The sequence below is a fragment of the Schistocerca cancellata genome, chromosome 2 (genome assembly GCF_023864275.1).
Source record: "Schistocerca cancellata isolate TAMUIC-IGC-003103 chromosome 2, iqSchCanc2.1, whole genome shotgun sequence".
NCBI classification, from domain to species: domain Eukaryota; kingdom Metazoa; phylum Arthropoda; class Insecta; order Orthoptera; family Acrididae; genus Schistocerca; species Schistocerca cancellata.
In genome coordinates, this window is record NC_064627.1 from 943970233 (window position 1) to 943993871 (window position 23639).

General features: G+C 44.4%; 1 protein-coding gene across 1 annotated transcript in view; it reads left to right on the plus strand.

Annotated features, from left to right (window-relative positions):
• LOC126162913 (clavesin-2-like) overlaps positions 1-23639 on the plus strand; it is a 244933-nt gene that overhangs the window by 180033 nt on the left and 41261 nt on the right. The window contains exon 3 of the mRNA XM_049919724.1: positions 4226-4370. Within this exon, the coding sequence (XP_049775681.1) occupies positions 4226-4370 (145 nt within the window). The remainder of the gene's footprint in view (positions 1-4225; positions 4371-23639) is intronic.

The following is a 23639-nucleotide window of genomic DNA, read 5'->3' on the forward strand; positions in this document are numbered from 1 at the left end:
TTCGTCTACTAATCGCACGGTTTTGCGGTGCGGTCGCAAAACACAGCCACTAAAATTATTACAGTGAACAGAGACGTCAATGAACGAACGGACGGATCATAACTTTGCGAAAATAAACTTTTCACTCGAGGGAAGAACTGAACCAAGAATCTCTCGTTCCGCAGCTGCTCACGCTAACCAAGGGACCACGGCGCTCCTGAGCTCACACTCTCCTTGATGTTGTTATCTTGCGCAAGGACTACACTTTTTTTACATTTTACTTATTTTTTCATAGTTCCACACAACTTCTTCCTGTTTTCTCGATTGATCTGTGTTCAGTTCTTCAAGGCCTATCCACTGTGCCAACTGATAACTAAATCTGAGGGGGTTGCGATGGGGAGGTTCCCTTGTTAGTATCGACTATTGGGGATTACTGGTAATTCTTACTTTTATATCACATAAAATTGCAAAGTATTCGAGCAGAGATACTAAAAAAAGTGGTCCATTGCTGGTCGGTTGTTCTTGGAAAGCAATTCCCTCGTAAAGTAAGCAGCGCAAATAGTTGCTTTTTAAACCGAGACACACAGATCGTAGCTTCGAGTCGATTTCGTGGTAAATAACAAGTTGTTGTTGTTGTTGTTGTGGTCTTCAGTCCTGAGACTGGTTTGATGCAGCTCTCCATGCTACTCTATCCTGTGCAAGCTTCTTCATCTCCCAGTACTGGTAATAATTATCCCGTTACCATACACCACGGCATTCCGATTAATTGCTAAACACTCTATAGCAGGTGGCAGAGGATGTTTCGTAAAGATGTCACTCATTTTCCGCCCCACTTACTTATTGAAGACGGGAAAACACCTCCATATCCATTTTAATTTTTCTTACCGTGTTATTGTAGTCCTTATTTTAGTTATTTGCTGCAGACAGTAAAATTATTACACATATTGTCACGAATATCGGTTCTCTGAACTTAACCAGTAGCGCTACCAGAAAAGACCAACAGTCTTCTTCCAGAGATGCCCACTGACGTTATCTCTGGAATCCTATGGACTTCTTCAATTCAGCGTGATCAAAACCTTAAACAATCAAACAGCACTCAACAATATGTCGTACTAGCCAATTCACCTTTGTAGATACACTATGTCGTCCTAGAATTCTACCAATTAATTGAAGTATTCCGATTTCCCTATCCTCGCCACCCTGTAACTTATTTTATATGTTTATTTCATTTCAGATCGTTTCAATGCTTTATTCGTAGCTAACCGTCGTGAATCGGAATACAACAGTCCTGCGCTATAAAACTATCAGGTTTTCTCATCCTCCTATCCACGTGCACCATTTACCCACATTTTAGATATTATGCGATTTATTGCCAAAGGCGTTACCGCCGTGGTAACAGTGGTTCCCGTCAGATCACCAAAGTTAAGCAACTTCGGGCATGGCTAGCACTTAGATGGGTGACCGTACAGTCTGCGGAGCGCTGTTGGCGAGCAGGGTGCACTCAGCCGGAGGAATTACTTGACTGAGAAGTAGCGATTCCGGTCTCTAAAACTGACAACGGCCGACAGAGCGGTGTGCTGACCACATGTCCACTGGGGGCCGAGCCGCACAATAGTCCTGAGTTCGGCGTGGGGCGGCCGTGGCCTGTTGGGTCGTGTACCACTGACGGCTACGGCGGGAGGAAGCCTCTCCATCGTTTCTAGGTCCCCGGTTTAATGCAATACAATATAAGTCTAAAAAGCTTCCAGCAAAACATTTCAATGGACGAGAGGTTCATTAACTGCAGCATACATTCGTAAACAATAACAACTAATTACAAATTGAACAAGTGGAGTTGATAATTTATCGTGTACATTTGCTGTTTTTCTGTGTTTCTATGTATTTCTCTACGGCAACAGCTGCTGCAAACGGAATAGAATAGCTATTTACTGATTACTGTCTGAAAACTTACATGAGGTTATGTCTGTGGTGTGACGACTGTTGGAAAAAAAAATATCGTCACTGGACAGCTGAGCTAATCTTATTTGCCAATTCTGAACACTCTGCAAGTAAAATAAGCATTCTGCTCACTGTCAAAACACCATGATCCTCAGTTTCCTCTGCTATAGTGGATAACGAGGTATCTGGCGTTTCCTAAAGAGTCAGGAATTTTATTTCTTAAAGTACAGCATGGTGGTTTAATTTAGCCTACATCATCCAGCACGCTCCCTGATCTTCTGTCGTTTACTTTATTTAGTTCTTTGCGGAAATTCGTTCGGAGGAACGGCCGTGTATTGTGTAGTACTGCCTTTACACAGTACAATATATTGTGCAATATAATGGGCGAGCCGGCCGAAGTGGCCGTGCGGTTCTAGGCGCTGCAGTCTGGAACCGCGAGACCGCTACGGTCGCAGGTTCGAATCCTGCCTCGGGCATGGATGTGTGTGATGTCCTTAGGTTAGTTAGATTTAAGTAGTTCTAAGTTCTACGGGACTAATGACCTGAGAAGTTGAGTCCCATAGTGCTCAGAGCCATTATAATGGGCGAGTGTCGATATTCTTAAATTTCTGCCGTATTCTTCAATAAGTTGCGCAAACCGTCAATACCGCTCTCAGAGGGTCAATATTGTTGCGCAAAAGATTGTATTGTGCAGTAAATGTTGAGCGTATGAGAGCCTCTTAACCCAGCCAAGAGGTTTTCCTTTACGTTAAAGATGCTGCATTATAAGGAGTGCGTTGTCACGCCGATACAGACAATCATCGTTTCCTAACTGTTCCTCTACTGTACATAGGATAGAATACTGTTAAATGTGTTCTTAACCTTCGTCATTTTGTGATTTATTTAGCTCAGTAAGGGGACTACTTTCTAACCACTAAAAGCACCTCCATACCGTAACACTACCTCCTCCGAACGTTACTGTTGGCACTACGCATGATACCGAGCGAGGTGGCGCAGTGGTTAGCACACTGGACTCGCATTCGGGAGGACGACGGTTCAATCCCGTCTCCGGCCATCCTGATTTAGGTTTTCCGTGATTTCCCTAAATCGTTTCAAGCAAATGCCGGGATGATTCCTTTGAAAGGGCACGGCCGATTTCCTTCCCAATCCTTCCCTAACCCGAGCTTGCGCTCCGTCTCTAATGACCTCGTTGTCGACGGGCCGTTAAACACTGACCACCACCGCCACCACCACCACTACGCTTGATGCAGGTAACGCTCTCCAGGCACTCGCCAAACCCTCCTCAGTGAACCTCATTCCGGTTTTAGGCGCTTTTCGTTTCAGCTCGCTTGTCTTGTAGCATGTAAATGGTGTTACAATGCATTCGTCACAGGATATAGCGTGATTGATTCATCGCTCTAAATGCCTCTTTTCTAGTGACTCATTGTCGAGTGACTTCAAGTATCGCTTGGTACTGAATAACATTTGAATGTGTGGCTTATGAGTAGCTGCTCGACCACTGTACCCAGTTCTTTTTAACTCCCTATGCAGAGTCGTTGTGCTAGCTGGATACCTGGTAGCACTTTGGAACTCACGAGTTATTCCTTCCGTTGATTTCATGGGAAGTTTTACAACTACACTCCGTAGTGTTCCTGTCCTTCAGTACGTGAGGTCTCCGGCCTTGGTTTAGCTATGGTTGTTCCTACGTGCTTCCACTTCACAATTACATCACCAACAGTCGACATGGGCAGCTTTAGAAGGGTTGGAGTGTCTCTTATGGATTTGTTTGGTGACATCCAATAAGTAGTCGAAGTTCGAAGTCACTGAGCTCTCCTGAGCTAGCCATTCCGCTGTTATTTCTTGCTACTGACAACACAATAGATCTGGCGGTGAATTTCGAAGTACTAGCAGTGACCGTATACTTTTGATCAGATAGTGTATGAAAAGAGTAGAAAACAACAGGAAAGGATGAAGGATGGCGTCAAACGAGGCTGAAGGTTGGCCAGAGGAGAACAGGGATCTTATACTTTCCATGTCCGAACATGTTGAAAGTCTCCGAGCTTCTCAGTGAAAGGAGTGTAAGATTTCTGTTTCCCTGTCGCCAACCTCCAGCCTTCAGCCTCTCATTCCGGTTTCAGGCACTACTCGTTGTAGCTGCGCATGTCTTGCTGCAGATCGGTGGCATAACAATACCTACATGCTCTTTTCTGCTGGTGTTCTGATGCTTCTAACGATGTAATACGTATTATGACGGAGAAAGAATGCTAGCTATCACCGTGCAGCCAGAGCTGTACTTCCCTCACGTGATGCGAGGCGTTGCTTGCGACAGGTGTGCAGCGCGCTGCCCCCTCCGCCCCCACAGCCGCCGCCCCCGCAGCTGCCGCCAGAGTGGCAGCGCCGCGCCCAGGAGGAACTCAACGAGCGTCCAGACACCTTACGCCAGGACATAGACACCTTCCGCAGCATGGTCGTCGGTACGTACACTTGTCAACAGCTATGTCGCATCCTAGCATACTGCCTGGAGACCAGCTATCCAGGGACATGGTACCATTATTGGCTCTACATCTATCGTCTACCACATTTCAGTATCTACCAAATCTGAAAGGTCCTCCCACACTTCCTTTCCACTGTAATATCCTTGGTCCAGGATTTATATTCGTCTGTCTGCCTCTGTCCTCGACTCCCCAAACCCCTGTCTGAATCAGTCACACAACGTTCACATTTCCTACCCAGACCACCTCTACTGTCACTGCAGTAAAATACCCTGTCCTCTAAAACACTTCAGCCTTCCCAGTTACCTTCCTAAATCTCCACTTTTCATCTCCAGGGGGATAAAATTAACATCAATCACAACAACCCTCACTTCTATCGAATAACATAAATATGACCATTTTCCTTTAACTCAAATCCATGTAAAACCTCAATAAAATCGCCTCATTCACATTTAACTAAGTACTCACAATTACCTTTGCGAAGGAACTTTTCAAGTACCTATATTTCAGTTATATTTTGAAATGTTGTAACTAATGTTTGTCATTTACAATATTTAGCTAAAGAGTGTTGGATTTGTTCTACTGCTAGTCTTTCTCTCACCCAGTGAGACAAGGGGACGTAAAACGAGCCACGAAAAAATCTAATTGTATTCATAGACAAATACAGTTTTGTTATTTCGTCAGTTCATCTGTCCTAGTACAAATCACTTACTATATTACATCCTCCCGCTCCTCAATCACATGGAGCATCTACATACAGAGTGTGACAGGTGTAAGTACGAATATTGTTACTGGTGACTGAGAACAGTATACTGACGAACATTACATCAGTGATTACTTCATATGTATATTAACACCTGTAGCAATTAGAAGCAATTTGCTTTTACGTTGGTTAGTACCTCCAGGTACATGTGATAAGGGTAAGCTTTTAATACATATTTTTCCTCTGAGCAGCAGTTCCGGTGGTGAAATGTGGAAGCATGGACGCAATACGGTTGGTCTATACTGACAGGTGTAGTCCACTTAGTGGGGCAGTTATGACCGTGCAGAGAACATCAGGTAGCAAATTATGTGGCGTGTTTGTTGAAAGAATGTTTGAAGCAGAAGAAAAACAACCATCATACTGATGTGTATACATATTAAGGTCCCACTCATAAAAATATCTGTACTTATAAGTTTTACACCATGTATATACTGCTCACTATTTGAATTACAGTAATCCCACCGTTTTCTGTGGATTTTAATCCTGCTGCATCTGTATCACACATGCCCTCCATCTACTAACAATACCCCTGCACTTTGCATCCTATCATACCGTAAGAGGTTCCCCGTTTCCAGATTCTGAGATAAATCCAGACCTTACGTCCTGCAACCTCACCCTCCTCTGCTTCTGCTACTCAAGCTCCCTCTTTTCACCTCCTGTAATTAAATCACTGGTTGGCTACACCCTAGCAAAATCTTCCTTGGTTACTTCATCTCCTTTTTCACGCATACGAAGTTATTTGCGTTATCTCACCTGCAACATCATATCTGGTATCTTCACAATACGTCTGCTTCTCAAATCTACATTTCTCTACCCCAGTTTAATTAACATTTTCTTCTTGTAACCTTTAACTGCATCACCTCATCAACGGCAATAACGCAAATAACAGCACCGGAATCGAGAACAAATCATAAACAGTCCCACCTTATCTTGTGATGCATTCTCATGAAGCATTACCTTTTTAGTTAATAAAATATGTTTCAATTTACCTTTATTCAAACGTTCATGTTAAATTTGCAATGATTTCAGCTTAAATGGTATAACTTGTATTCATTGACTCATTGCCTTCGACCAGAAGAATGGTACACCAGTAATGAAAGGTGATGAATACAGGAATTTTATCTGTCACATACAGAAGAAGTGCAAAAATTATGCACAAGTTAACTACATTGTAAAGAGACAGTTTCAATAACCCTTAAAGTTATTCAGAACATACCACTAACGACTATCGGTTTCTGTAGTGGGATACGATGCGACCATATGGAGCTGTAGTTGAGCAGTTTGTAAAACTAGATTCAACAATCAGAAGACTTTACTAGCATTACTGGTTGTGTTGGGAATATAACCGTTGATCTGTGAGACAAAGAAAAGAGGTTCACAAAATGTCAAATTCATGTACTGAGGTCAACAGAAAAAAAAACAAATAAAAAACAAAAGAGAGAGAGAGAGAGAGAGAGAGAGAGAAATATGAAATTGCTTGCTACGACTGTGGAACAAAATGTATAAATTTGCCTTTAGTATCCGGTAGAGATCGTAGCTTCCAGTACTCACTCACTATTTAAACGGCCATGCCCTGTAGAAAACATATCAGGGTAAAATGAAAGGATAGAGAAAAACTAATTGAGTCGTTGACAGCAAGGGTGCAAAAAAGCACGTAATGTGGAATAGTACAGTCTGTAAAGACGAGTCATATCTGGCAAAAAATGAGAATTCTGGATGAAACAAGAAGGACGCAGTCTGCCTTGTGCTCCTGCAGCGGCCTAGAAAGCCATCGTGGTTTTCACAAGACGTTCCAACACTAACAGGCTGACGTGCCGTACAGACGGAAAGGGAGCCACTTAATTCGTGATCCCTGCGAAAATACCTATACGCGGCACCGTCGACCTAGAACGAAACATGCCACAAATGTGGAAGTTCGATTGGAGGAAGGAATCATAGTACAGAAAGAAACAACGAAAGCGTTACTGGCGTGCCAATTTTTGTCCTTGAATTCATGTGGTAGGCTAATGGCAGCTGACGCGGACAGCTTCAGTGACGCCGAACGCTGTGATGCGATTGAATGTCGTACTTCAAAGAGGAACTGGAGGCCACTAGTAGGTTAATTAACTGAAGAAAAAGAGCAGTGACAGTTTTAGTAGTAATGTAGTAGTAAACGTTGTACAGTGGGGGCCGTTACTGAATGGGATTTATTAGTATAAAAATTTGATTTTGATTTTTCACTTGATGTTCGTCAGTGCCTTCTGCCTGGCGGCTAGTTGCAGCTTCTCAGTCACGTTGCCCAGAAGCGGATAGATCCACTCTGAAACTCGCGTGTTGAACCATCAGCAGCTAAATTCACATGTTGCTGACGAGGTGACGCTATCGAACTGCGCGTCTTACGATCTGGCCGACCAATAGGGAGGCTTGGAGGCGGACAAGTGGGGGTAGAACCGCGGGCAGCTGCTGGGAGCGGACACGTTGTTCGCTCTCTTCTGCTGCCAGATTCCGACCCGACCAGACGTTCTCCTATCTTTCTCTCCTATCTATCTGCTGCCCATTCAGTCTCGGCGGCTTCTCTATAGAGATGGGCAAAACTGTTCTTTTCAGAGATTGGATCAGAACTGTTCACTCCCTGAAATGAATTAGCTCTTTTTCATGACTCACCACTCATTTACAATAGAAAATAAATGGAAGGCTCATTGCCCTTTAAACTTGGTTTATTCCAGTACTATACCTGTATTTTGATCTTATTTGATCCTATTTTGAAGTAACACAGATAATGAGTAAGAATTTTGTATTGTTTATTGAAATTTCCATGATATGACAAAGTTTTTGATTATTGATTTATTTTGCACTATCGTGGTTTTTTGGGTGATCAGAAAATGTTGTAACTTGAGATTTACATTAACAATATATTTGGCTATAATGTATTAAAATTTCATTAACCTCATACAAATACATCGCAAGCCATATATTTTTAAAGTGAACGTTTCCTTTCGAAGACACCTAAAATCGCAAAATCCGTACCAGAATAAGAAAAAAAAATATAAATTTGACTGTAAAACGAAAGTGCTGCATATAGCCTTACGCAGAATAAAACAAGGAAAATATTGGTGCATCACATTTTGCGATACGTTTATCGGTTCGCTCGTAATTAAAGCGTAAATTCGAGTGTCCATAATAAAAATCCTATAGTAAGAGGAGTCATCAGGAACCTAATCTAATCAGTTTAAACAAATAAAAATAAAATACAAACAATTGATGTATACATAACATAATAATGTAATATACATAGCGGTATTACTACGAAGAACAATATCCAGTGGGGACGAACTCCAATGCAGAGGCGCTGAGTCGAGCAGGTCGAGCCGCGAGCTGTATTACTGCGTGAGCTGAGACCGCAGAGACCAGAGTGACACCTGAGTCGCTTTGCTCGACGCTCTGGCTAGAGTCGAGACGGTGGGGTGAGCGTTGAGCGGGCGAGTTCCGAGGGTGGGGGGGAGCGGTGAACTCACCCGCTCCGAGACAAATCGTCCGTTCCCTTGCGAGCAGGTTTTTGCAAGTAGTTCCTATGTTATCCCCTAGGTGGCTCTCTGTCATGTTGCTCGCATCAACTGCCCAGAGGGCAGGACGTGCGACTGAAACGATCGCCGACAGAATGCGATGCTTAGTTAAGCTGCGCCAGACACTGCACAGTGCACACGGCAGACGACGCACAGAGACGGCACGGCATATGTGAAACACAAAATCCAATGGGGCACTGCACAATGCAGGCAGCCAAGGTAGAAGCAGGGCAGAGGCCGGCGCTGGCTGTGTTGTGTGGCGTGCACTGTGCTCTGACCAGCAGAGGCGCTGCTGATATGCTCCGTCTCTCTCTCTCTCTCTCTCTCTCTCTCTCTCTCTCTCTCTCTGCCGTGGGAAACGTTTGGAGCTACCGTTCTTTTTTTCTGAATCACTGATTGTTCACTCCTTTGAAAGATTGAACTCTATGAATTAGTTCAAGAGCGGATCCCCCATCTCTACTTCTATAGGCCTGCCTTTCCTTTTTACGGCATTAAAACTTCATACAGTTAAAACTATATTTGATTTTTCACCTCAACGGCTGCCTACTGCTCTCCCCTCCTGGCCAATCCTGACACATTACCATCTGGTGTCAGAAGTGCCCGTATACTCTACAACGTGCTACTAGTAGTTTTGGTAACAATGAAAGGCTTTCAGAATGAATTTTCACTCTGCGGCGGAGTAGGCGCTGATTCGAAACTTCCTGGCAGATTAAACCTGTGTGCCAGACTGGTGTTCTAACAGGGCCTTTGCCTTTCGCGAGCAAGGACACTATCGACCGAGCTATCCACTCTGCCCTCAAGCCATGTCTCTGCAATATCCTTTCTTCTAGGTGTGCTAGTCCCGTAAGGTATGCAGGAGAACTTACGGGAAGTTTGGTAGGTAGGAGAAGAGGTAGTAGGCGTAAATAAATCTTCGAGCGGAGATTGTGAGTCGTGCTTGGATTGCTCAATCGGTAAAGCACTTGCCGGCGAAATGAAGGCAAAGCTCCCAGGTGTGAATCCCAGGCCGGCACACAGATTTCACCTGCCAGAAACTTTTAATGTGTGGCTTCATTGAATATCTCCTCACTGGTTTTTTTCTATTTAAAAATAGGAACCATTCCATCATTTGCCCTAGGGGAATTTAAAAATTACAAAGAAGCTTAATTTTTTCCAACTGGGAAGACTTGAATTCAGTACTTGAAGTACTATGTTACCTCGCGCAGTTGTAGTGAGAATAATGCCGTTAACATTTGTACAATTTGGACAGGATGTAAGTGGGCTATATTTGTAGTAAAATTAATGTAGTGATAGTAGCTTGTAGAAAATAGAATATATTCGTGGAGAAAAATGAATCACATTGAGATTATGTTTGTTATGATGCTGAAGTTGTAAAACGTAAAATATTTGTAAAGTAATATCATAAGTTTTAACAAAAGTACCAGGTAGGATAAGTGCTTTATGGATACACAGTGCATTAACGAGATGTAGGTTGTGAGAGAGTCCGTTTTAACATTTACTTGATGGATTGTAAGAATGAATAAATAATGTTAAATGGATAAAACACAGTGAAACGGCTTATTTTTGCGACCACATGCATGTATGTCACAGGATTTTAAAGTGTGACATGTGCTGAAGCAAAATCTTTTTGCAGCACCAGTTGAAAAAGATCCAACGGCAGAAACTGCACTTGAGAAATAATTTCTATAGTGAACGTCTAATATGATGTCCTTTTAAAAAATGACGTGTTCCTATAGCTTAAAGGGCAGATACTGGAAGGTGAGACCAAGATCGAATCCGCGAGATGCATTAACGACCATCAGCCTGGCACAACGGCCAAAGTGGCTGTGCGTATAAGGTGGTTTTTCCCTACTCAAATAAGTAAACGCCAGGAATGGTTTCTCACCTCCACTAGTTTTTCTTTGGTTCCACCGAACTACTTAAGGCGAATGCTACGGAGGTTCCTTTGAAAAGAATATGGCTGATTTTGTACCCTATCCTACCCTAATCCGAGATTATGCTCCGTCTCTACAAACATCGTCATGAACAGACCGAAAAGCCTAATCTTCCATCTTCAAGACAAACGGTTCACAAGAACTTGAACTACGAATGCGGACTGAACAAAGTTTACATTTTTCGCAGACTGGCTATCTACACGATATTTTTGAAAACAGGAAGGACAGCCGATTACAGAATGAAAAAGAAATAATATGCACGTCAGGGCCGCGCAGGATTAGCCGAGCGGTCTAGGGCGCTGCAGTCATGGACTGCGCGGCTGGTCCCGGCGGAGGTTCGAGTCCTCCCTCGGGCATGGGTGTATGTGTTTGTCCTTAGGATAATTTCGGTTAGGTAGTGTGTAAGCTTAGGGACTGATGACTTTAGCAGTTAAGTCCCATAAGATTTCACACACATTTGAACATTTTGCACGTCAGGGACGGGCTATTGCCTGCAAGTAGCGAAAAATACCACGGACAGAAGGAAAAGGCGAAGGCCGGCAAAAAGGCCGTAGAGCTCTTTGTCAAGCGTTTCTGTAGATATTCTTTGGGGGCATAAAGTTCTCGGAAATTACCCGCTCGAGGACAGGATGTGACGGCATGCAGCTTCCTGTTATACAGTGACCGAAAAAAAATTGCAGCGCCAAGAAGGAGTTGTGCGAAGTGAACGAAAGTAGGTAGGCGTGTTTCTACTTATGAAAGATGACGTCTAAATTTCTCACCAGTCGCATAAAAGTGGTGCTAGTAACGCCGCTATGAGAATGCAAATCAGGTTTGCCTCAAATACACGCTGTAACGCTCGTGAGCGTTAATTATCTTTGAGAATGTATGTAATCAGTTGACATTGGTCATGAATGCCTTTAAAACGACGAAGACGCCATTATCAACAGCTCATTGAACTTGAACGAAGTCGTGTAATTTAGCTACGAGAAGCTGGATGTTCCTTCCGCGATATTGCTGAAAGACTAGGCGTGAACGTAGCCACTGAGCTTGACTGCCGGTAACGGTGGTCACGGAAAGGTACGGTCGCAAGAGGAATGGGCGCCAGACGGCACATGGCGGTACCGAGAGGGAAGACGGTCGTGTTCGGCGTATAGTTGTGGCGAATGGTACTGCGTCTGCGGCAGCAATCTGAGCAGCGCTTGACACCACAGTGACACAACATATAATTACAGATCGGTTACAAAATTTTGTACATGGCTGCACGTTCAGAGACCGTGAATAGTTACAATTGAAAGAAAAACAGCCCTCGGTCACTATTTTTAACAAATTAACCTGGTTTCAACACTGCTAGGGGTGTCTTCTTCCGAATTTAAAACAAAGAATGGTCTATATTCTATAACATGGTCACAGAATAATGACTAAAAGCGTATGATAGGGTGTAACCTTAGATTTTTTAACGAAAATAATATTTCGGAACTGCACGAGGATAAGACTCCAGTTTTACAAAAAGAGGTCAGGACAGCCATCAACAGCGCAAATTTCCTACTCAAACCGTTCCAGAAGAAAATGCTCATCAACATGAACCCTCAGCCCCCAAAACTTCGGTCTCAATTTAAAATCCACAAACCTAATCATCCGATACGCCCGATATCTAATAGTATGAATAGTGCATACCATGATCTGGCCAAACGTCTACGTTAAACACTGAGAAAATCATTCGTTTTTGTGAACAATTTTTCCGTACCAAACAGTCACACCTTAGTCCAAAAACTAAAAGATTTAGAATGCAGTTCAGACACCAAGTTAGTTTCTCTCGATATCAAAAATCTTTATACTAACGTCCCCGTACAGGCAAACGCTTACAATCGTAGAAAAAAAAATTTACGTCAGTTCAAAAAAGATATTTCAGATGAACGAATCACAGACTTCATGAATCTCATCTCAGTCGTAGTCAAGTACAACTATTTTGAATTTAATGGACATTTGTACCAGCAATCCGACGGTCTCGCTATGGGAAATCCGTTAGCTAGTATCCTTGCTGATATTTTCATCAACTCCCTAGAAGAAAATTTTTTTAATTGTTTTCCAGCTGCGTCACTAGGCATTCATTCTTATTCCAGATACGGTGATGATATTATAATCATCTACAAATGACCCGCTGACGGTGTTGATCGTATCTTTAACCTATTCAATGATCTTCATGAGAAAATTTCTTTCACTATCGAATTTGAAAATGAAGCCCGTCAATTAAATTTCCTTTACTTGACGCTTACTATAGAAACAAATAAAATTTCTTTCAATATTTTTCGTAAAGTAACATATACTGACCAGATCGTTCCTGCATCTTCTACTCATCCACAATCGCATAAAAAAGCCTTCTTTTATTCTGCTGTTCACCGAGCCACTTCCATCCCACTTTCTAAAGAAAATTTCAACGACGAAATCAATTTACTTAAAACAATAGCAGTTAACAACGAGTATAAACCTAAAATAGTAGATGACGTCCTTAAAAAGAAAGCTGCTAGAAGACTTACTACGCTAGGCACTTCTAACTCAAAAAAATATTTCTCTATTCCTTTCGTGGGGCCTATCTATCAGATCCAACGCATCCTTCGAAAGAAATACGATTGTAACGTTGCTTTTTATACTAATAACAATTTGAAAAAAAGAACTTCATTCATAATTTACATTCTATGCGTTCCCCTTTAGAAAATTCTGGTGTCTACAAAATTGTCTGCGATACTTGCTCCTCTTACCATATAGAACAAACAGGACGTGCCTTCACTGCCAGATATAAAGAACACTCGATAAGAAAAAATGGCACTACACTAGCCCCCAAAATTCGTCTTTTGCCGACCATCTTCTAATTGCAGGTCATTCACCTAAAGCCATCTGCGATAGCAACATTTTGCACACCGAAAAGAAAGGGCGTAGACTAGATATTGAAAGGTGGCTACACTGAGCCACAGCGCCAAAAATCGCGCCAGAGAGTATTGTTCCGCCGCCTCCACTGGCAGTGATTATTGAGACGCAGCGACAGGCAGTTCTCGCCGAGAAGTTGTGGTGGACACTGCTTGTAGCTGAAGTCAGAGTGAGATGCGGTAGTGGAGAGTGTTGTTCCATGTTTATGCAGTTATTTGATGGGAGAGATAGCAGATGTTGTTCCAATGGAGATATTGTAATGATCTGAGTGCTTTTCGTCAATATAAATTAAGGTAACTACCTACTGTTCTTTATTTTCTTATTATTTGTGTGTCCTGAATAATGCTTCATTACAGGTTCAGTCAACAAAGCATTTGTGTATTTGTAATAGTTAATATGACAATTATCTGACATCATTTGTGTGTTTGTTATGATTTGTATGTTTAGTGTAAGAGCATTGTAAAAGCATTTGTATGTGCATTCAAACTATTGTTCATGCTTGAACTGTCTGATTAGTGATAGTAAATATTATGGACTGTTACCTGCACTTGTTCAACATAATGGGTGCCACCTGGAAATGTTTAATTACTGCTGATGAACTGTCTAATTAGTGATAGTGAATATTATGGACTGTTACTTGCACTTTTTCTACGTGATTGGTGCCACTAGGACATGTTTCATTTCTGCTGATAAACTCTGATCAACAGTGTGATTAGTGATAGTGAATATTATGGACTGATCTCTGCACCTGCTCAACATTGCTGGGTGCCACTGATGACTGCATCTATTGAAATAATGTCACTTGTTGCTGTAGCACCTGTTCAACATTGTTGGGTGCCACTGATGGACTGTTTCTACTGAGATGATGTCACTTGTTGGTGTCTGCACCTGTTCAACATTACTGGGTGCCACTGATGGACTGCATCTATTGAAATAATGTCACTTGTTGGTGTCTGCACCTGTTCAACATTGCTGGGTGCCACTGATGGAACTGCTTCTACTGAAATGGTGTCACTTGTTGCTGTAGCACCTGTGCAACATTGCTGGGTGCCACTGATGGACTGCTTCTACTGAAATGAAGTCACTTCTTGGTGTCTGCACCTGCTCAACATTGCTGGGTGCCACTGATGGACTGCTTCTACTGAAATGATGTCACTTGTTGCTGTCTGCACCTGTTCAACATTACTGGGTGCCACTGATGGAACTGCTTCTACTGACATAATGTCACTTGATGGTGTCTGCACCTACTCAACATTGCTGGGTGCCACTGATGAACTGCTTCTACTGAAATGATGTCACCTGTTGGAGTCTGCACCTACTCAACATTACTGGGTGCCACTGATGGACTGCTTCTACTGAAATGATGTCACCTGTTGGAGTCTGCACCTGTTCCACAATGCTGGGTGCCACTGATGGACTGCTTCTACTGAAATGATGTCACCTGTTGGAGTCTGCACCTACTCAACATTGCTGGGTGCTACTGCTGGAACTGTCAACCACTTGTTGTGTAAACATTTTATGTGAATATTTGTATAAACTGATTTTTTGTGTATTACTGTTTGTGAAAAGTTATGAGACTCTTACCTGTATATATTCGTCATTGCTGACGCTATTGATTGAACTGTAAACTATTATGTAAAGTCACATGTATGAAAGAATTTGTATTGCTTAGTGTATTTTGTATATTAGGCTATTGAAAGGTCAGTGCAAAGCCAAAATTTTATCTAGTTATATGATATTTACGTATTAATATTATCTTTTATTTTTGTCTGTATTTTTTTTGACGAATTTGGTGGTATTTTCACCACCAATGCTGGCAAAAATACCATCAAATTCTAGCCCGTGGAGGAAGGGCATATGAAAGGTGGCTACATTGAGCCACAGCGCCAAAAATCGCGCCAGAGAGTATTGTTCCGCCGCCTCCACTGGCAGTGATTATTGAGACGCAGCGACAGGCAGTTCTCGCCGAGAAGTTGTGGTGGACACTGCTTGTAGCTGAAGTCAGAGTGAGATGCGGTAGTGGAGAGTGTTGTTCCATGTTTATGCAGTTATTTGATGGGAGAGATAGCAGATGTTGTTCCAATGGAGATATTGTAATGATCTGAGTGCTTTTCGTCAATATAAAGTAAGATAACTAACTACTGTTCTTTATTTTCTTATTATTTGTGTGTCCTGAATAATGCTTCATTACAGGTTCAGTCAACAAAGCATCTGGCGTGTGTTCTTGTATTAGAGTGTAATTCTGGGTTTCTTGCACAATTATAGTATTTCTAATTTTCTTTTATCACGTCAGTATAAATGATATTTAAAAATTCTTGTCCTGTTGAAGAAGAACCGTGCCAGATGTGCGTTGAGTCATACTACCACACACAGAACAGCTACACTTGTGCTTTGTTGGCTTCGTAGGTTTTATAGTTGCTGGAGACTTAATTAATTAACTGTGTTAACGAAAATTTTCTTACATTCTTTGTTGTCATTCTAAGCAGTCAGATTGCGTAATAATACTAGTCAGGGCCAGCCGTTTACGAGACTTGCGTAATCGGACATACAGCTACAAAAAAATATACACTCCTGGAAATGGAAAAAAGAACACATTGACACCGGTGTGTCAGACCCACCATACTTGCTCCGGACACTGCGAGAGGCCTGTACAAGCAATGATCACACGCACGGCACAGCGGACACACCAGGAACCGCGGTGTTGGCCGTCGAATGGCGCCAGCTGCGCAGCATTTTTGCACCGCCGCCGTCAGTGTCAGCCAGTTTGTCGTGGCATACGGAGCTCCATCGCAGTCTTTAACACTGGTAGCATGCCGCGACAGCGTGGACGTGAACCGTATGTGCAGTTGACGGACTTTGAGCGAGGGCGTATAGTGGGCATGCGGGAGGCCGGGTGGACGTACCGCCGAATTGCTCAACACGTGGCGCGTGAGGTCTCCACAGTACATCGATGTTGTCGCCAGTGGTCGGCGGAAGGTGCACGTGCCCGTCGACCTGGGACCGGACCGCAGCGACGCACGGATGCACGCCAAGACCGTAGGATCCTACGCAGTGCCGTAGGGGACCGCACCGCCACTTCCCAGCAAATTAGGGACACTGTTGCTCCTGGGGTATCGGCGAGGACCATTCGCAACCGTCTCCATGAAGCTGGGCTACGGTCCCGCACACCGTTAGGCCGTCTTCCGCTCACGCCCCAACATCGTGCAGGCCGCCTCCAGTGGTGTCGCGACAGGCGTGAATAGAGGGACGAATGGAGACGTGTCGTCTTCAGCGATGAGAGTCGCTTCTGCCATGGTGCCAATGATGGTCGTATGCGTGTTTGGCGCCGTGCAGGTGAGCGCCACAATCAGGACTGCATTCGACCGAGGCACACAGGGCCAACACCCGGCATCATGGTGTGGGGAGCGATCTCCTACACTGGCCGTACACCACTGGTGATCGTCGAGGGGACACTGAATAGTGCACGGTACATCCAAACCGTCATCGAACCCATCGTTCTACCATTCCTAGACCGGCAAGGGAACTTGCTGTTCCAACAGGACAATGCACGTCCGCATGTATCCCGTGCCACCCAACGTGCTCTAGAAGGTGTAAGTCAACTACCCTGGCCAGCAAGATCTCCGGATCTGCCCCCCATTGAGCATGTTTGGGACTGGATGAAGCGTCGTCTCACGCGGTCTGCACGTCCAGCACGAACGCTGGTCCAACTGAGGCGCCAGGTGGAAATGGCATGGCAAGCCGTTCCACAGGACTACATCCAGCATCTCTACGATCGTCTCCATGGGAGAATAGCAGCCTGCATTGCTGCGAAAGGTGGATATACACTGTACTAGTGCCGACATTGTGCATGCTCTGTTGCCTGTGACTATGTGCCTGTGGTTCTGTCAGTGTGATCATGTGTTTTTCAATTATCAAATATTTCTTGGCTACATTTCACGTAAATATTGCTTTCTACAAGTTGTCATTCAGTCCTATCTACATTTTCATAATGATGTTTTCATGTTTTATCTTACTGTTATAAGCTTTGATGTAGACAAAATGTTATGTTGTATGCTACTATCAAACAAACATTGCTCTCCATTATGTACCAATTACTGCTTATTTATAACCATCTCTGCCTGTATTTCAATGTGAAGTGGCCTAATTGTATCTGCGGCTACTAGATGGCGCACTCGTTGCAGTGCCATGTCCACCTGGCCGCATTCGTTTACCCGGGCACCTCAGTCCGTTTTGCAACCTTCACCACGCAAGTAACGAGCAGCCCTTAGTGGTTCGCCATCACAGTTTTCTTTATCTTAAATATCTTTGTGACTAATGCCCTTTTGGCATATTTATTATTTTATAAATGACATATAAGTACTGTCAGTCTTTTCCGATGATTCCATACTTATACCCTATCATACGTTTTTAGTCACTATTATGTGACCATGTTATAGAATATAGACCATTCTTTGTTTTAAATTCTGAAGAAGACACTCCTAGCAGTGTTGAAACCAGGTTAATTTGTTAAAATTAGTGACTGTGGGCTGTTTTTCTTTCAATTGCAGACCGGTTACTTCAAGGACAGCTGCAGACCACACGCCCCATAGCATGCAGTCCACTGAGGCATTTGCGAGCTCAGCGGTGTCAAGTGATAGCTCATTGGATTGGGGGGAGGAGGGGGGAGTGAGGTGTGGTGAATTTTGTAATGAAAGCCAATTCCGCTTCGGTGCCACTGATGACCGTGTGTTGGTTAGATGGAGGCCAGATGAACGGTTGCATCCAACCTGTTTGCGTGTTAGGCACGCTGGACCTACCCCTGGAGTTATGGTCCGGAGTGCGATTTCGTATGGCAGCAGGAGCAGTCTCTTGGTTACCCCACGCAACCAGACTACAAATTTGCACGTCAGTCTGGTGGTTCGACCTGTGTTGCTATTCATGGACAGCATTCCGAGGAGTATTTTTCAACAGGATAACGCTCATCCTCAAACCACTCTTGCAACCCATCATGGTCTGTGGAGTGTCGACATGTTCCTTTTGCCTGCTCGGGAGATTTGTCTCCAGTCGAGCACGTATGGGATAACTCCAGCGTCATCCACAAACAGCATTAACCGTCCCTATACCGACCGCCCAGGTGCAACAAGCATGGAACTCTATAGCTATGCATGCGCGCTTGCATGCTTGCATCAAACGTTCTGGCATTTACAACGGTTATTAATGTACCGGCATTTCACATTTGCGATGGCTTTTCTCGCGCCAACATTAACCTGCGATGTTGCAACGTTAATGAGTTAAATGTGTTATCTACACTAATGTTTTCTCTAAATTTCGTTACTCAACATTATTTCTTGGTGTTGGGACTTTTTTCCGTCATGTAGTACTACGTATCGCCGCTTTATGTTATATTCAAGACTTCGTCACAATGTCCTATGGAGAAATGGAGTAATTGTGGCACATTAGTTGCTTGCTGACTTATTTCCGAGATTCACTCGTTTCTGTAATTACCGAAACCATTCACTACAACAGAAATGCTACAAATACTGAGACTTCCCGCCAGATTGAAACTGTGTGTCAGACTTGGACATGAAACTGGGGCATTTGCCTTTCGTGATCAAGTGCTTTACTGACTGAGCTATCCGAGCACGAGTCAACGGCTGACGATATCTCTAAGCCGGATTCAGTCCTCCACCCCTTCCAGAAGAAGCTTCTCGGCCCGCAAGGTCTGGGCATTCACAGAGGGTGGGTTTGCTGGTAGGGAGCTACAACATTAGGCGCGTAATGGGGCCTCTTAGGAACATGGGAGCCAAGGAGGGGAAGGGAGCCAGTGTGCACTCCGTGTGCATACGGGGAGGGGGGGGGGGATGTGCAACGGGTGCTTCCGGATGCCATGAAGAGTACAGGGTATAGCCAACTGCAGGTGGTAGCCCATGTCGGTACCAATGACGTGTGTCGCTTTGGATCGTAGCAGATTCTGTCTAGTTTTGGGCGGCTAGCGGAAATGGTAAGGACTGCCAGTCTTGCTTGCGAGATTAAGGCGGAGCTCACCACCACGCAGCATCGTCGACAGAACCGACTGTGGTCCTTCGGTGCAGAGCCGAGTGGAGAGTCTGAATCAGAGGCTCAGGCGTGTAGGCTGCAGATTCCTTGGCTTGCGCCATCGGGTGGTGGGTTTCCGGGTTCCGCTTAATAGGTCAGGAGTCAACTACACACAGGAACGGCTACATGGGTAGCGGGCGCTGTGTGGAAGGGACTGGGCGGTTTTTTTTTAGGTTAGAGGGTCTCAGGAAACCACAGAAAGGGCGTCTGTCTAAAATGGGGCAGGTAAAACACAGTTGGGTAATTGTAGAAACGATCAGTATTGTAGCTGTAAATTGTCGTACCTGTGTTAGCCAAGACCAGAGCTCCAGGCCCTAATAGAAAGCATTGAAGCTCAAATAGCTACAGGTACGGAAAGCTGACTGCGCCGGCCGGAGTGAACGAGCGTTTCTAGGCGCTTCAGTCTGGAACTGCGTGACCGCTACGGTCGCAGGTTCAAATCCTGCCTCGGGCATGGATGTGTGTGATGTCCTTAGGTTAGTTAGGTTTAAGTAGTTCTAAGTTCTAGGGACTGATGACCTCAGATGTTAAGTCCCATAGTGCTCAGAGCCATTCGAACCATTTTTGAAAGCTGACTGCACCCAGAATTAAGTTCAGCCGAAAGTTTTTCAAACGACCTAACATTGTTCAGAAAGGATAGATTAAATACAGTTGGTGGTGGAGTATTTGTTGCTGTCAGAAGTACACTCCTGGAAATGGAAAACAGAACACATTGACACCGGTGTGTCAGACCCACCATACTTGCTCCGGACACTGCGAGAGGGCTGTACAAGCAATGATCATACGCACGGCACAGCGGACACACCAGGAACCGCTGTGTTGGCCGTCGAATGGCGCTAGCTGCGCAGCATTTGTGCACCGCCGCCGTCAGTGTCAGCCAGTTTGCCGTGGCATACGGAGCTCCATCGCAGTCTTTAACACTGGTAGCATGCCGCGACAGCGTGGACGTGAACCGTATGTGCAGTTGACGGACTTTGAGCGAGGGCGTATAGTGGGCATGCGGGAGGCCGGGTGGACGTACCGCCGAATTGCTCAACACGTGGGGCGTGAGGTCTCCACAGTACATCGATGTTGTCGCCAGTGGTCGGCGGAAGGTGCACGTGCCCGTCGACCTGGGACCGGACCGCAGCGACGCACGGATGCACGCCAAGACCGTAGGATCCTACGCAGTGCCGTAGGGGACCGCACCGCCACTTCCCAGCAAATTAGGGACACTGTTGCTCCTGGGGTATCGGCGAGGACCATTCGCAACCGTCTCCATGAAGCTGGGCTACGGTCCCGCACACCGTTAGGCCGTCTTCCGCTCACGCCCCAACATCGTGCAGCCCGCCTCCAGTGGTGTCGCGACAGGCGTGAATGGAGGGACGCATGGAGACGTGTCGTCTTCAGCGATGAGAGTCGCTTCTGCCTTGGTGCCAATGATGGTCGTATGCGTGTTTGGCGCCGTGCAGGTGAGCGCCACAATCAGGACTGCATACGACCGAGGCACACAGGGCCAACACCCGGCATCATGGTGTGGGGAGCGATCTCCTACACTGGCCGTACACCACTGGTGATCGTCGAGGGGACACTGAATAGTGCACGGTACATCCAAACCGTCATCGAACCCATCGTTCTACCATTCCTAGACCGGCAAGGGAACTTGCTGTTCCAACAGGACAATGCACGTCCGCATGTATCCCGTGCCACCCAACGTGCTCTAGAAGGTGTAAGTCAACTACCCTGGCCAGCAAGATCTCCGGATCTGCCCCCCATTGAGCATGTTTGGGACTGGATGAAGCGTCGTCTCACGCGGTCTGCACGTCCAGCACGAACGCTGGTCCAACTGAGGCGCCAGGTGGAAATGGCATGGCAAGCCGTTCCACAGGACTACATCCAGCATCTCTACGATCGTCTCCATGGGAGAATAGCAGCCTGCATTGCTGCGAAAGGTGGATATACACTGTACTAGTGCCGACTTTGTGCATGCTCTGTTGCCTGTGTCTGTGTGCCTGTGGTTCTGTCAGTGTGATCATGTGATGTATCTGACCCCAGGAATGTGTCAATAAAGTTTCCCCTTCCTGGGACAATGAATTCACGGTGTTCTTATTTCAATTTCCAGGAGTGTAGTTTACCTTGTAGTGCAATTGAAGTAGATAGCTCCTGCGAAATAGAATGGGTAAAGGTTATACTTGACAATCGGACTAAACTATTAATTGAATCGTTTTACCGACCCCACAACTCAGAAGATACAGTTGCTGAACAGTTCAAAGAAAACTTGAGTCTCATTTCAAATAGGTACCTCACTCACACAATTATAATCGGTGGTGACTTCAATCTATCCACGATATGCTGGAAAAATTATACGTCTAAAGCTGGCGGCAGGCATAAAACGTCATCCGCAATTGTACTAAATGCTTTCTCACAAAATTATTTTGAACAATTAGTTCATGAGCCTACTTGAAGCGTAAGTGGTTGCGAAAGCATACTTGACCTCTTAGCAACAAATAATCCTGTACAAATAGAGAGTATCGTGAAGAATACAGGGATTAGCGACCACAAGGAAGTTGCTGCTAGGCTCAATACCTTAACACCCACAACCATCAAAAAGAAACGCAAAGTATACGTATTTAAAAATGCTCTTAACACCTTTTTTTTGAGACAGTTTCCACTCCTTCCGATTTGATCACATAAGCTTAGAAAAGATGTAGAATGATTTCAAAGAGATAGTATTGACGGCAATTGAGAGATATATACCACATTAATTAATAAGTGATGGCACTGATCCCCCATGGTACACAAAACGAGTCAGATTGCTGTTGCAGAAGCAACGAAAAAAGCATGTCAAATTTAAAAGAACGCAAAATCTCCAAGATTGGCAAAGTTTTGGAGAAGTTCGAAATAAAGCGCGTACTTCAATACGAGATGCTTTTAATAATTTCCACAACGAAACTCTGTCCCGGAATCTGGCAGAAAACCCAAAGAGATTCTGGTCATACACGGAGTACACCAGTGACAAGACGCAACCAATATCTTCACTGAGCCATAACAACGGTGAAGTCACTGACGACAGTGCCACTAAAGTAGAGTTATTAAACACGGTTTTCCGAAACTGCTTCGCCAAAGAAGACGAAGTAAATATTCCTGAAATCCAATCAAGAACAACTGCCAAGGTGACAAACATAGATGTAGATATCCTCGGTGTAGCAAAGCAGCTTAAATCACTTAATAAAGGCAAGGCCTCCGATCCAGACTGTATCCCAGTCAGGTTACTTTCAGAGAATGCTGATACAATAGTTCCATATTTAGCATTTATATACAACTGCTCGCTCGCAGGAAGTTCGGTGCCTAAAGACTGGAAAATTGCTCAAGTCACAACAACACCCAAAAAGGGAAATAGGAGTAATCCGCTGAATTACAGGCCCATATCACTAACGTCGATTTGCAGTAAGCTTTTGGAACATATACTGTATTCGAACATTATGAGTTACCTCGAAGAAAAAGATTTATTGACACATAGTCAGCACAGATTCAGAAAACATCGTTCTTGTGAAACACAACTAGCTCTTTATACTCATGAAGTAATGAGTACTATCGACAGGGGATGTCAAATTGATTCCTTATTTTTAGATTTCCAAAAGGCTTTCGACACTGTTCCTCACACGCGTCTTCTAACCAAACTGCGTGCCTATGTAATATCGCCGCAGTTGTGCGACTGGATTCGTGATTTCCTTTCAGAAAGATCACAGTTTGTAGTAATAGACGGAAAGTCATCGAGTAAAACAGAAGTAATATCTGGCGTTCCCCAAGGAAGTGTTATAGGCCCTCTATTGTTCCTGATCTATATTAACGACACAGGACAGAATCTGAGTAGCCCTATTAGATTGCTTACAGATGACGCTGTCATTTGTAAAGTCATCAGATGACCAAAACGAATTGCAAAATGATTTAGATAAGATATCTGCGCGGTGCGAAAAGTGGCAATTGACCTTGAATAAAGAAAAGTGTGAAGTTATTCACGTGGGTACTAAAAGAAATCTGCTAAGTTTCGATT